Source organism: Nerophis lumbriciformis, linkage group LG13 (assembly GCF_033978685.3).
Source record: "Nerophis lumbriciformis linkage group LG13, RoL_Nlum_v2.1, whole genome shotgun sequence".
NCBI lineage: Eukaryota > Metazoa > Chordata > Actinopteri > Syngnathiformes > Syngnathidae > Nerophis > Nerophis lumbriciformis.
The window spans coordinates 21,481,420-21,497,639 of NC_084560.2; the positions used below are offsets into that span (position 1 = coordinate 21,481,420).

The 16,220-nt window shown below is 38.4% G+C and overlaps 1 protein-coding gene across 4 annotated transcripts in view; it reads right to left on the reverse strand.

Annotated features, from left to right (window-relative positions):
• The window catches only part of fmnl2a (formin-like 2a), a 98,370-nt gene that overhangs the window by 26,094 nt on the left and 56,056 nt on the right, over positions 1 to 16,220 (reverse strand). For all 4 annotated transcript variants that reach the window (XR_009816489.2, XR_009816490.2, XM_061971518.1 and 1 more), the window contains exons 5-9: positions 11,396 to 11,479; positions 8,598 to 8,753; positions 4,906 to 5,014; positions 3,723 to 3,799; positions 1,750 to 1,843 (exon numbers count right to left, since the gene is read on the reverse strand). Coding sequence is in view for 2 of the 4 variants with exons in the window: in XM_061971518.1 (XP_061827502.1) it covers positions 1,750 to 1,843; positions 3,723 to 3,799; positions 4,906 to 5,014; positions 8,598 to 8,753; positions 11,396 to 11,479 (520 nt within the window). In the remaining 2 variants the exon portion in view is untranslated. The remainder of the gene's footprint in view (positions 1 to 1,749; positions 1,844 to 3,722; positions 3,800 to 4,905; positions 5,015 to 8,597; positions 8,754 to 11,395; positions 11,480 to 16,220) is intronic.

The following is a 16,220-nucleotide window of genomic DNA, read 5'->3' on the forward strand; positions in this document are numbered from 1 at the left end:
CGTGATGCAGCGCAATCACTAATACATTTGCATGAAGGATTTTAGACAAACAGTGCTACACCAAAAATCAAAACATGCACCCCCACTGTGTTGCTTGCGCTATTACTTTTCTGACAAACACACGATTAAAAATGTAAATATTTAACTCAGCTCAATGCACTTTACAAAACATCCAAAAACTTTATGGTGTTTTTAAACTTGGTAGACACCTTTAGGGGACTGATAAGGACGTGTGTACAATTAACCAAAACATCCTTGCAGGGGCAAAATGGGACTTCGGAATTAATTGTCCATTTCTCTAGTAATTATAAATATTATTATATACATATACACACATATATACACACATATACATATGTATATACACACATATACATATACCGGTACATATATATACATAAATACATAAATACATACATACATACATACATACATACATACATACATACATATATATATACATACATATATATACATACATATATATATATATATATATATACATACATACATACATACATACCGGTACGTATATACACACATACATATATACATATATACATACATATATACATATATACATACATACACATATACACACATATATATACATACACATATATATATACATACACATATGTGTATATATATATATATATATATATATATATATACATATACACATACATACACACATATATATATATATGTATATGTACATGTACATGTACCGGTATATAGGGGTGCCAAACATTTTAGAACATTTTTATTTGTAGTTCTAAACACATTTGTTTTGCTTTTTATATGTTTTTCTCACTTTCTGTAAATGTGTCAATAGCCACTATTGTAAATTTGACTATTACATCATTACAATATCCTTTCACATAACCCACTGCATAATGCATATTGCAGTCCTGTGGGGAAACTGTACAACTGTATGTGTGTTTTATCACCGTCTTGGCTTTTTTTATTTAAAAGAAAAAACGGCAGAAATTGGGAGTAACACTTTCATAGTGGGTCCTACACATCTTTTTTTTTTTTATTATACCTTTTTTAACTTAAATTTCAAAAAGGCAGAAAAAGAAGCTCTACGGTTCATCTGCAGGCCAATGGTGGACTTCGTTCATGATAAAAAAAAAATCGTAAAAAGGCGGCAAGTGAGGAACATCGAATCGAAAAATCTTTAAAGCTCAGAGATGGAAACTGGCTATCAAAGTCACTGAGCAAAGTGGATTTAACAACACTATGCTTTTAAGAATCCCTTTCAATATTCCAACTTAAAAAATTCAAACTATTCCTTTAAGTACGCTGCGAAAAAGCTCCTCATTATTCACACCTTCCGTCTCATGAGATGATCTACAATGGGCTGAAGCTTATTCTGCCACTTATGCTGGTGCGACTGAGTGCGACACTCAATTTTTCATTCAGAAGTAAATTTTGCAGTGACTGCAGTGGAACCGTGCTTGCATGACACATGCTACAAGCCTCAGCCTTCGCTAACCCTGTCATGAAACAGTTCATTGAGTTGAGCAATGGTCGGGCAAGTCTGTCGCTTATGTCTGCCTCTCTGCTTATCTTAGCCTACATATATATGGAAAATACAATTAACACACCTTTTCTATGACGGACATGTGAGTCCTCCTGTGTATGGCAGCTACAGAGTGTAAGTTGTTGGCCAATAACTGAACTCCATGCTATCAACGTAGCATTGCTACAGGCTGAGTCACCGTCCAACGCTCCCGCTCATACCTCTTTAAAGTTGTCAAACGCAGCAAGGATGATTTCATGGCCTCCCCTCACGAGACAAACTGCTGCAAGGAGCTCCAAGACCAAAGCTTTGGTTCTGTTAAAACATGGGAGACAATAAATGTAAGTAAGAACAGTTTGTCACTAAGATATGTTGTAACAAAATTGCAAAAAAATTGTAGTTTATTCAAATTGAGCAATTATGCATTACTTGTCTTCTAAAATCACACCTCCATCATGGCTAAACACACTAATTTCAGTATATCAAAATCAATTCCAGACACAATTCATTACTTAGCTCTTGTCATTCATTAGACCAGTGTTTTTCAACCACTGTGCCGCTGCACACTAGTGTGCCGTGAGATACAGACTGGTGTGCCGTGGGAGAGTATCCAATTTCACCTATTTGGGTTAAGAATATTTTTTGCAAACCAGTAATTATAGTCTGCAAATGATGTGTTGTTGTTGAGAGTCGTGCTGTCTAGAGCTCGGCAGAGTAACCGTTTAATACTCTTCCATATCAGTAGATGGCAGCCGGTAGCTAATTGCTTTGTAGATGTCGGGAACAGCGGGAGGCAGCGTGCAGGTAAAAAGGTACCTAATGCTTAAACCAAAAATAAACAAAAGGTGAGTGCCCCTAAGAAAAGGCATTGAAGCTTAGGGAAGGCTATGCAGAACAAAACTAAACTGAACTGGCTACTAAGTAAACAAAAACAGAATGCTGGACGACAGCAAAGACTTACTGTGGAGCAAAGACGGCGTCCACAATGTACATCCAAACATGACATGTCAATCAACAATGTCCCCACAAAGAAGGATAAAAACAACTGAAATATTCTTGATTGATAAAAACAAAGTAGATGCGGAAAATATCGCTCAAAGGAAGACATGAAACTGCTACAGGAAAATACCAAAAAAAGAGAAAAAGCCCCCAAGATAGAAGCACAAGACAAGAACTAAAACACTGCACACATAAAAACAGCAAAAAACTAAAAATTAGTCACGGCGTGATGTGACAGGTGGTGACAGTACACCTACTTTGAGACAAGAGCTGTAGTGATGCATGCTTGGTTATGGTTTAAAGCAGGGGTCCCCTAACTTTTTTGACTCGGGAGCCACATTGGGTAAAAAAAATTTGGCCGGGGGCCGGGCTGTATATGTATATATATATATATATATATATATATATATATATATATATATATATATATATATATATATACATTGTCTTTATATTCCAGTGAGTTAATCCGTTTTGTCATTTAACATCAATTAACATTGATGTTCATCAACATTTAACATTGTCACGTTATCGATGGGAAAATTCGTTTTTAGACAATATGATTTGCCTGAGCGGCTAGGAGACACCGAGAGTAACAAGCGGTATAAAATGGATTAGAAAGGAAAGATACAATTAAAAAAAAATAAAAATATAAAAATAAATAAATTAAAACACTTTTTTTTTTTTAACTTGGGACTTCCCGTGGGCCGGATTTTGGATGCTGGTGGTGTGCCTCCAGATTTTTTCAACGCAAAAAGTGTGCCTTGGCTCAAAAAAGGTTGAAAAACACTGCATTAGACTACAGCTGTGGTCCTAATACTTTAGCTAGTGAGAGGAAGATGCGTGTGAAAACCAAAAATAAAGCCAGTGTATGTTAATGTCATAAATCTGTTTACACATTCACATTGTGGGGCCCCATCTAGCCCTTGGGGCTGAACTGCATGTAGGGTTTAGGTAAGGTTAGTCGACAGGAAATGATTTAGATCAGTCGTGTGTGTGAATGAGTGTGTGTCTGTCTTCAAGATTTTCCCAACTGGGTGAGACATGATGTGAAAGTAGATGTGACAGGTTTTCACATCCACAAGTGAGACAATGTTTCGACCCCAGAGGTCGACAAGTGTCACATAAACAAGTGAGTCCTTCTGTTGGCTGTCGTCACATTTTTTTTTTCACTTCCAAACCTTTTTTGGCTTACCTTGGGTTTTTATTGTTGAGACTTAGTGCAATTTCATTCACAGCATTAAGGTGGGACATGACCATGTTGAAGCCATACTGGGAAAGGGAACATAAATGACAGGGAGACGTTAATTTACTGGGTCTGTAAAACAAGGACAACAATCAATTACACTTCAGAGAAATAACAATAATACAGAAGTATACAATACAGTAGTTCTGAAATAACCAATATAAATATAAATAAAATAATGAAAATGGGAAAAACTTGGAAAAAATATGACTTTGAATTTCTAAAAATACTTATTATAATTGTAATAATAGTTTAATAACATGCTGATTGATCCATATACAGTTATTAAGACCAAAAAAAGGCTGATCACAATTTTAGTTTTTTTATTATAAAAACACAAGTCAAATGAGTGATGAGAGGGATATTGTTGTACATGTATGTGTGAATTATAATTTAAAAAATATTTTAAGCAGGCTTGTCTGGAAAGTTTGTTAGACGACAATGCTTTTTATGAGAAATGGATGATTACTATTACATCTACGGTTTATGTTTCACTCAGCTATTAATAATAAACAAGAACATAAAGTATGCATACAAATTTCTGTTGGGGGGGATTTTTTTTTTAATAGATTTATAGATTTAAGATGGTAAAACCATATCAATTCAATCAGTATATGATCATCTATTTGAGTAAAAACACATTATTAAATGTCTTATTGATGAGAAAGCAACTAGTTATTGTTTTATCTAATGTACCTCAATAATTAGCAATTCCTTGAATTTTCAGAACATGTCAAGGGCCAATAAAAAACTAGCTGTGGGGAAATGGCCCTCGCGCCACACTATGGACACCACTGGCTTAAATACATTTTCAGAAGTGTACAAATATTGAAAAAAACCTAACAAAAGTTGTCCAGGGTGTACCACGCCTACCGCCCGAATGCAGCTGGGATAGGCTGCAGCACCCCCCGCCACCCCAAAAGGGACAAGAGGTAGAAAATGGATGGATGGATAACAAAAAGATACATAATCAAAAGGAAATATGTTTTCATTTTTAGTTAAAGAAATACACTATCATATTTGGACATCGGGCAGCGACAAAGTGGATATCTAAATCTTGAGAGATAATGATGCAACAGTGATGTATTTAGATCGATGTTTAGTTTGCTTTGGTAGGAATAGTGTGACTGACCTGGTAGTTCATGATAGCGCGCAGGCACATGATGCAGACGTGGACGTCGTCTTTCTTGCAGACCAACCTGGAGTTCTTTAGCGTCCTACGACTGGGCAATGTGTTACAACTGAAATAAAAAAAATAATACATTTGAGAAGTTGGGACTATAGGAATTCGATGCAGGAATATCTTTTGAGGGGGAAATCTATACCTGGTTAGGGGGTCACATGATTTCTCCTTTTAGAAATTTAAACTTCTTTCACAGCAATATGAATAACATAACAGCGCCCCATTCATTTGCATATAAACAAAAACAAGTGGAAAGTATTTCCTCCGCGTGCATCGCTCTCAATAAAGTTAAATGTCAAAGCATTTTTGCGACTGGTAATGTAAAAACCACTCAGGGCCACACTGTTTATTTTCAGATTGAAGTTGCAAGGTTCAATTACCAGCCATTGGGAAACATGTATCTTCAGGCCACTAGTGACAGACACGCAGGCTCATGTCAGCCTGCCTGGAAGAGGCGTGATGGCCGCATGAGTCACAGCATGAGCGTGTGTGACGAGAGGCCCTTTAAGGATAGAAATATATGTCTGCAATTTGGTTGAATATTTATCATGGAGTTAAAACAGTGTAAGCCAACATGGTGATTTACCATTTAAATGCAGTAATGTCCTTTAAGGTGGAGAAAAAAAAACATTCTTAAGACCATTCCTCTCCTGATTGCCCAACATCCAACACAGATGTGTGACACAGTGAAGAAAACACAGACTAAATATCTTCATCTGAAATCAGGAGAACAATTGCACAACGCTGATAAAGTGTAATACCTTCAGCCTGTTTTGACTTGTCTGAAAGCAGCCAAACAAACTTTATGTGAAACACATCTAGTAGTAGAGGTGCAAAGTGGGGGAAAAGCTGTGTGAAGGACAAGCAATAACATGGAAAAAAATAATGGATGCAGATTCCAGCTTTCTTGTGTTTGGAACAGAAACACAATTCCAACAGAACATTTGATTGTCCAAAATGCCTTGAAACATGAGGAATTGAAATGTTTCCTCAAGGGTCATGTCCAAACACTCACTGATTAATAAACTGATTAATGACACAACCGCGACTTGTCCAGGGCGAACCCTTGTTTCAACTTTATGAGACACTTCTTTCCTTTTTGTCACATCTTTCCAGGTCACTAATATGTGTGAGTGACAGTGAGAAAAGCTTTGACTCACTTGGAGGGAAGTTGAAACCACCTATTAGCTTGCATATATAAATGTCTAACCCCATTATAAGACCAGCTGTCCTTTTAAGACTTTTTCTAGGGAAAAACAACACCCAATTATATTATATTATAAACAGCAATCATGTTACCAGGGTAAAATTCCCGACTGTTAGATTTGCTGTTGTGAATTTAAATGATCTAAAAATCGTGATTGATACCAGCACTTTGATAAACTCATTTACCAACCAGCTAGCTTAAATGCTAATATGAATGCAAGACAAATAAGCGTTTTCTTCTCATTAAGAAATGACATACCTCAGTCTATGTGATGCGTTCTACACTATACGAGGAGGTGTTTTTTACGTTGCATTCAAGAACCGCTGAACAGAGTAGGACACAACAACACCTGCCAGAAATAATTATAATAGATTTCATTTAATTTTCATTTAAATACATATTAAAGAGCTACAGTGCAAACTAGTATCTAAAATTATTAAAGTTTAGCCATTAAGCAGATAAAATACTAAGACTAAAACACAGTTAAGTGAAGCATAAGAAACACAAAACATGCAAAATAGTGAGTTTTCTAATTGTGTGTACTTTTTTAGTTATTTAAAAATATATAACTTGGTCAAAAGATTTCAGTGTGTGTACAAGTTCCATTTCTGAGCACATTTAACAATACTGCAACAATAAAGATAACCTTATACACTCTGCTTCTTCCTACTTAAGCTCTGCTTCTTCCTCCTCCTTTTTCGAACATGTTGAATAGAGAAACTGGAAATTGTGATGTATCATGTTGTATGCTTGCATGTTCGAAATAAACTTAAACATTGATCATTTTGGTCACGATATAACATTTTCATATCATTACATCCCTATTTGAGTCAATACGAGACTTTACAGAAATTGAATATTTGGATGTAATGTAAAACATATTTGTAGATTTATAGAGTGAGTGAGTGGGGAACATGATTTTGCTTAGAAGCAGCAGGTTGGAGTCCCTTTAAACATCAAATAATTGGTATTAGGTGAAAGAGCAAGGCCACAAGACCCCACGTTATCCTTTTTACGTACATAATGTCCATCCTGATTGTGTACTTTTATATCTGTGTAAGTAGCATGTAGAGAGACTAGTAAAGGGTTCTATTCAAGGGTTTTATAGCAACACCATCACGACACAGACGAACACATCTAGTGCTTGTGCTTCTATACACCTACTGTACATTAAGAACAGACATACCGTTTTATTTGAGAGCATTTTGGACAGTTTTGCGAGCTCTGTGTCCTTCAAGAACAGAAAAAGTCAACAATTTGATACACTCTTTTTGGCAGTTACCATATTGACAAAGAATCACCGCAGGTTACTTTTGAGCAACTATCTAATGTGCTGCTACTGTCTGTGCCTTGTCTACAGCTCCTACAGGGCCTTTGCATAGAAACTGCAGCGAATGGCATTCGGGGAGCCAAACAGGGAGCACGGAGGCAAGAACAATAGCGGCAGAAAAAACCTATTTGCTTCGGAGAGAGGAGAATTCTGTCTGAAGCGCAAGGAGGGGAGGCTGCCAGGACCAATAATTCACATCCCGGACACAGACAGCGGGATAAATAAACTTGGCAGCAAAAGCAAGGTGGTATAAGAACAGTGAGCCAGGGGTTGTGTGCATTTAAGTGTGTCTTTGGATGGATTAGCGGAGTTTGAGTAGATGGAAGACCTGCCTGCTGTCGAAGACGGGCAGACAGAGGAGAAGACTATGAAGGACAGAACAGAAGAGAGAGTCAGCCTCAGTGAGGATGCTTCTATCTGTAATACAACTAGGCACCAGAGGCAACATTATAGCAGATTTTCTACGTAATAATACTAAACTTAAAATAGAAAGCAACATACAAAACAACCAAAAGAGTCTGTTGAATGTATAGAGAAAATGGGCTTTATACAGGAAATAGCATGTAGACAAGCTACAGTCACTCACTTGTCTAAAAACACTTGGGGATAAAAGATATGTCTGTTAGGGTGGAAAATGTGATACGGAAAAATGAAAATGGTAGACTTGATTATACAAGGATCTCTTAATAGCAGACATGTGATTGTACGTCTCAATAGAGCTCTTTGTACGCACCATGTTCAAGTTACCCCCTTCAAACTGAAAGACCAGAAGTGATATAAGTCAATGTGCATGCTGGACTGAAACATCAAGGGACTGACAGGGAGGATTATAGTATATATTAGCTCGGGTTTATGCATTACGTGCTGACAAATCCTCCTATTTCAAATTGTACAACATAGTGCACACAAAAAATATTTTCATTGTCACGAGGGAAAGCATTGTTAGTCATGGGTCAGAATTCTGAATAAAGCCAGTGTTACTTTTCTCCTGCTACAGAAATGTGTCTTAAGCTATTTAAAGTCTCTCACAGAGCATGTGGGCACAACGAAGTATCTTAAGGCGTGATGACGCAGGAAATGCCTGATGTGACAAACAAATCGTACCGTATTGTTGAGTGTCGCCCCGCCCGGGTGATGCCGTTCCCACTAAGGGGGGATGACATTGTGCTTCCTCCATGCAGGTCCTCGATGGAGCGACTCCAAGGTTTGGTCTTGTCTATGAGGGCTTCAGAATTGTTTTCAACACCATCTCCATCGAACCTGTTGCATCATGAATACAACCATTGTATATGAAACTGCAACAACACAAACAGTTTATACACAGACTTACAGTATCTCACTAAAGTGGGTACACCCTTCACATCTCAGCTTCTCAAGTGACAATACTATACACTAAACTAAACTTGGACATAACGTGGAAAGCACTATGGGTGGAATTGTAATGTTGGAAAATTGCCATGCGGCCCAGGTTCATAATGTTCAATACTTGTTGTAATTTCCCTGAAATTGAACCGCAGCGCCCCTAGAGGTAGCAGCACTCATGCAACTCCAAACCATGATGCTATCAACACCAGGTTTGTCTGTTGACAGGACACTATTAATTCTTGGTACTCTGTTGCGTTGCCAGCTATGTAGGGCGTATTAATGTGTTCACTTACAGTATTTTCAGAAGACATTACTGCTATACAAGCTGTACTCTGAATACTCTAAACTACACAGACGTTTTTAGGGCTGTCTTCAAATAGTCTGATTCGACAATGAACCTGGCAGTCGAATCGTCGGACTTTAAACCCGACTCCCCCTCTTGTGCCTGCTGAGGCCCCTGCGTACAGCAGGCGTGTTGGGAAGATTCATTGATAGCGTTTAACTTATCTGCTTCCAATATTAGTAAAAGATTATTGTGTGCAGACTGCAGACAAATAGTTTTAGGGAGTAAGACCTACTCAGAACGGTCACCGCTTCCTGGTGTGACGTGTCTAAAAATCAGTTGGCGATATTTTGGTCCCACATCTCTACTAAAACTCTGTCTGCTCACAAAAATTAGGAACTTTGGGAGGAAGTTTCTGGACCCTGCTGGTTGGACTCGCCGGAAATTGAACACGGCACGTGACCGGGATGCACCACCTCGCCCCAGATGTGTAGCTCTCCTTTGGGAAAGGTAATGATCTATATCACTGAAATATACAATCGCTAAAGTGTTTATTTCTTTATCAGAGGTTTAGCTTTTTTCAGGTGGAAAAATTTGCAAATGAGATCTGTTTTGTTTGCTTTAATGAAAAACAGCATTATTGTATAATTTTCTTTAACTAAATTTTGAGCTACATATTATCAAAATCTGTTTATTTCTCTTAAAATTGGCAAAATCTAAACCGACTAATCCGAATTATATCTGACTATAAAAATCCTTAGTCCAAGAAAGCACTAAAATTTTCATTCTATAGTATGATCCCTTCAAAAGATAAATTTTAATAAAACTGGTTGAAATTTGAAAGGTGTACTCACTTAAGTGAGGGTGTACCAGCCTGAGACCATCATGTCTTGCTCTCTTTTTAATACAGCGGACATTTTCATTCATGGCAATTTCTTTTGATGATTAAAAACTTATTGGGCATGGAATATTTGGTAACCTAGTTAAAATGGACAGCACATGTCTCACAAGAAGTTAGTAGAAACATGTGATATCGCTCAGTCATCAAAGGATTTTTTTTTTATCTCTATGGTAAAAGCTGTTTTAATGTACGACAATAATTTTCTGGCATTACATTTTTACATTAGAAAGTATTTCAAAGCATGCCCTACAAGAGGATAAAAAAGTAAAACTAACAGTACTGTAAACATGAATGAGCTGTCTAGAAGATACTCATCTTCAATGTATATTCAAATAAAAGTTGATAAAGTGTCATTTAGACCAGTGGTTCTCAAACTTTGTTCGTCCAGTACCACCTCAGAAAAAACTTGGCTCTCCAAGTACCACCATAATGACCAACATGTAAATACAGTAGCATAGTAGGCCCAAGTATTCATTAAAAACAAGGCAGAGGTTTTATTTAACATGTATATATAATAATTTGGCAGGTGTAACATTACACACAGTTTGAAAAGTAACAGTGGGTTTGAATATAGGAAAATAAAACACTGTACTTTAATCAAGTGATTCTTTGGCTTACCACGAGATGGAGCCCGGGTATCACCATGAATAGTACACCATAGTTTGAGAATCACTGATTTAGACTAAATACACAATAATGTGATTACATTGTTCTTGAATGTTAGTCTTCACAAGTAAAATTGCTATGACACTTTAAATTAATTAAATTAATTAAACAATTAAATGCCATATTTGTATTTGCTTAACGGATAGCCACCTTTTTTGTTTGCACCCTCATTATTGAAATTTTAACTAAGAGACAACACCATCAAATCCTTTGTCACTGAGATTTTGGCATGGATTTAGGCAGAATAATAAAACAGCAAGACTATCAAGTTTGTTTCATTTGGCAGAGACCTTGTAAAGAGCTGTAAGTTTGAGTTATGATCTACAACATGTTGGTTATCAGGTTAATATTCTTCTCCAACCATGGTGCCAACCTTGTGTAAACAAACAATGATCGCTACTATTCATAATGTAAACACAGCATAGTAACATATGGTGAAGTGGGGAGTTCAAATTAATCATTTAAGTGTAAGGTTCTCAGAACAGGGGACCTTGTGACTGACTAATAATCCCGCCATCGATCTTTGAATAGAAGTCAAAGGGCCAGAGTGACTTTTCCAACTTGCAGGCAGCAGTGTGTGCTGTGTGTTGACGCATCAGCGGCTCTGCAGAATGGCAGTATTGTGTTGTTGTCACCTCTGCATATAGAGCACGGGGCAAGAGGGTGAATAGGCTGGTAGTGACTTACGTGACAGCGTACTGTGCAAAAGAAAGATAGTCCACCAGCACATCCAGGCCTTTGTTTTCTTCATTGAGGAACTCTCTAACCCATCTGCAAAAAGTTAAAAAAAAAAATTAAAAATTTAAAAATAATAGTTGAATTAATTGTCTCAGCCAAGTATAATGCACAAGGTTGTATATATATATATATATATATATATATATATATATATATATATATATATATATATAGATATACTGTATATATATATATATATATATATATATATATATAGTACATATATATACATATACATATATATACAGTACATATATATACATATATATACAGTACATATATATATATATACATATATATACAGTACATATATACATATATATATACAGTACATATATATACATATATATACAGTACATATATATACATACATATAGTACATAGATATGCATACATATATATACATATACATGTATATATACATACAACAAGCACACCTGTGAAGTAGGAGTGTAACGGTACGTGTATTTGTATTGAACCGTTTCGGTACGAGGGTTTCGGTTCGGTTCGGAGGTGTACCGAACGAGTTTCCACATGGACATATTAAGTAGCGTATTGCACTTTGTGTAAACAATGCACACCGAGGCACAACACACGGCATGCTAGCAGCGACTGGGCTACGATAGGCTGACCATACGTCCTCTTTTCACCGGACATGTCGTCTTTTGCGGGGCTGTCCGAGCGGAGTTTCTTAAATGCCTCAAACGTCCGGCATTTTGAGTTACGGTTCCGTGTATTTTCAATGTACGTTCAGGGTTAAGAAGGGGTTAAAAACAAAACAAATTGTGCACGCAGCAGCATTGGTGAGGGAGGGGCAGAGACAGAGAGAGCGAGAGAGTTATGATAAACGCACATGCGTCACCAGGCTCTGCTTTTTATCGATAAGATTTATCAGATTTAATTTTTTATTATCTATAGCAGGGGTGTCAAAAGTGTGCCATTTGCGGCCCACAGCTAATGTTTTAAAGGCCCATGGCACATTCTAAAAATACTATTCAAATAAACAAAAACATAACAAAAATTAAATAAAAAAGCTTAAAGGTTAAATGTAATTTAGAAAAAGTTCCAATATTGACTAATAAAACAAAGCTGTTTTTTTTTATTTCACACTGTCATTGCTCAAAACATAATATTGAATCAAAATCAATGTTATTATGAATTATTGACCTATCCAAGGTTCCAATTACTTCACATCAAATATTCCACTAAGAAAAATATTTTTGGTGGAAGATTTTGCAAATTTGGTAAATAAATAACGTAAAAAAATTATATTTTGTTTTCTTACTGTACCGAAAATGAACCGAACCGTGACCTCTAAACCGAGGTACGTACCGAACCGAAATGTTTGTGTACCGTTACACCCCTACTGTGAAGTGAAAACCCTTTCAGGTGAGTACCTCTTGAAGCTCATCAAGAAAATGCCAAGATTGTGCAAAGCAGTAATCAGAGCAAAGGGTGGCTATTTTGAAGAAACTAAGAATATAAAACATGTTCAGTTATTTTACCTTTTTTTGTCAAGTACATAACTCCACATGTGTTCATTCATAGTTTGATGCCTTCAGTGACACTCTAAATAGTCTTTTTTTTTTTTTTTAAACATTGAAGATGTGTCCAAACTTTTGGCCTGTACTGTACATACAGTATATGAGATCAGTTTAGAACTTGACACATTTTTGCAGTAGAATCCTAAAATGTAATGTATATAAAATGTAAACACACTGACAGATCCTTGCACTGACATTTTAAACTTGCTAGTAAACAGAACACTGGGGTCCAAATTTGTGATTTACAAAACTGAGGCGTTCCTCAAGGCACCTCTTTCAGTCCTCTCCTTTTTGGCATTTTACATTTTTTGTGATTTATGTAAGTAAGGTGTTGCTGTAGCTTGTTTAGTAGTAGCCATTGATCCACTTATTTAGTTATACTATTGGTGTTCCTCAAGGCTCCAATTTGGGTCCTCTCTTTTTTGTCAACAGGAAGAAAGGCAGATACATACGGGAATAACTCAAACCTACCATACATGATAATAAAACAGGTAGGTATTTATGAAGATTAATAAGTTAAAGTTAAAGTGAAGTTAAAGTACCAATGATAGTCACACACACTAGGTGTGGTGAAATGTGTCCTCTGCATTTGACCCATCCCCTTGATCACCCCCTGGGAGATGAGGGGAGCAGTGGGCAGCAGCAGGGGCCGCGCCCGGGAATAATTTTTGGTGATGTAACCCCCAATTCCAACCCTTGATGTTGAGTGCCAAACACGGAGGTAATGGGTCCCATTTTTATAGTCTTTGGTATGACTCGGCCAGGGTTTGAACTCACAACCTACCGATCTCAGGACGGACACTCTAACCACTAAGCCACTGAGTAGGTATATACTAACATATTCAATAGGAAGAAAAGGGTTATAACTAGATCATGATTCAGTTATTATAATATACTTTTGGCTTACTTTTTTCAGAAGTGCACAAAATGATGAAAAGTATTTTCACACAGAGCCCCTGAAATTAGACAGACTCTTATTGAGCATTTTATTCAGTACAGCCCTGTAGAGCTCTCTAACCAGACTGATTGTTTGCTAATTAGAGACATTTGCAGGGTATAAACATAATTACACCCAGGTATGCTCAGTGAAAGACTAAACTCCTAAAAGTCCCCTGGTGGCCTCCTTATATTAGCCCTCCTCTGGTGTTACTGCATGGACACTGAGGAGAGGGCCCAGTAAAGCAGTGCCTGGTAGGGTCGTTGTAAAAAAAAAAAGCCCAGAGGAGGTGTAGTCATGTTGTGCCACATGGTAATCATTACCCCAGGACAAGTCACAATCCTCCCATTCACCACATGTTGGTGACCACTGAGCAACATGTTAGGAGTGCATCGGCAATCTGCCATTATACTCAGCCTCCCTGCTATGCAGTTTGCCTCTGAACATAGCCAGCAATTATTCACTGTCTAAGAGGGTGACATCTTGCTCCCTCGCCAGCGCCAGCACCCATCCCTCCCCCTTCTCCTGTACCACCCCTACCTCACTCCCATTATGCTAATGTTCCATTGTCTAATCTAGATTAAGAAGATTATTGATGTAATCTAGTTTACCAACATAAGGTTTTGGGACAATTAAATTAATCCGTGTAAACAATTCCTGGACTGCATTGCCAGGCAGACGTCATTCACAATTTTGGTTCATTTTGATGGTTGGTCTGTAGAATTAGCTTATTTATCAACATTATTATGTATTGGCAGACAATGCACTATGTGTCTCCTTATCAGCAGTCGACCAACAACTAAATACTCAAGCAGGTTAAACAATGTTCTTGAAACTACAGATTTGTATACACTACGGTAGTAAATAAAAGGAGTACAAGCATGTTTTCCAAAGGATGCACAGTAGAGATGCGCGGATAGGCAATTATTTCATCCGCAACCGCATCAGAAAGTCGTCAACCATCCGCAATCCACCCGATCTAACATTTGATCAGAACCGCATCCGCCTGCACCCGCCCGTTGTTATATATCTAATATAGACGATGCAAGGCATTAGTGAGGTTATAAAGCTTTTGCCTGTTAAAGAAAGGAGACTGATCCAATGCAGCACAGACATTCGCGTGCCACGCTGTCACGACCCAGACGCACACCAGTGCGCAATCATATGGGAGCCGCGCTGAGCGCACCTCCAAGCGCGTCTCGCTGCCGGCGACGGCCGGGTATGGGCCCGACGCTCCAGCGCCATCCATTTTCAGGGCTAGTTGATTCGGCAGGTGGGTTGTTACACACTCCTTAGCGGGTTCCAACTTCCATGGCCACCGTCCTAGCTGCTGTCTATATCAACCAGGGTGAGCCCCACCCCTTTCGTGAGCGCACTGCGCGCGGAGTGACCCCTGTTACGCGCCCCCGGCAACAGGGGTGGTGGGCAGGTAAGCTGCGCGGGCGGAGCGCGCGGAGTGACCCCTGTTACGATCCCCCGGCCACGGGGGTGGCGGGCAGGTAAGCTGCTTATCTGCTGCGCGTGACGCCGGCCGCGGCGAAGGCGGACGAGGCGGGGTGTCGGTGCGGTGGGCGCGGTGGTGACCCTGGACGTGCGTCGGGCCCTTCTCGCGGATCGCCTCAGCTACGGCTCCCGGTGGGGCCCTCTCGGGGAAGGGGCCTCGGTCCCGGACCCCGGCGAGGCGTCCCTTCTCCGCTCCGTAAAAGTGTCCATCTCCTTTTTTTTTTTTCTTCTGTTGTGGCATATGCTGCAGGTGCCTGCTCGTTTTTCGTATGTGGGTAACAACATTTAACTATGTATATATATTTCCGAATTGGTTTAACTGCCACCCGCCTGAATCTATTTAAAATCTAATTTTTTTTATTTCAACCACCCGACCCGACCCGACCCGCGGATAAAATCTAATTTTCTTTAATTTCATCCGCCCGATCCGCGGATAATCCGCGGACTCCGCGGTTGTGCCCGCAAACCGCGCATCTCTAATGCACAGACAAGTTGTTTTTCCACTATAAGAGATGGGGCATTTATTTGTGATTAATGCAAGAGTTTTAATGACATAATTCAGGTACATCCATGAGGTAGAGGTGGAAAAAATGATTGATTCTCCCATGCATCATGATTGGAAAGTGGACGATACATGAATCGATGGACATACAGTCGTGGTCAAAAGTTTACATACACTTGTGAAGTAATGTCATGGCTGTCTTGAGACCACAGAACTTTCCTCCAGAAGATCTTATCTTTGTCCATGTGATGTCAGATGAAACAAAAATTGCGCTGTTTGGCCACAATA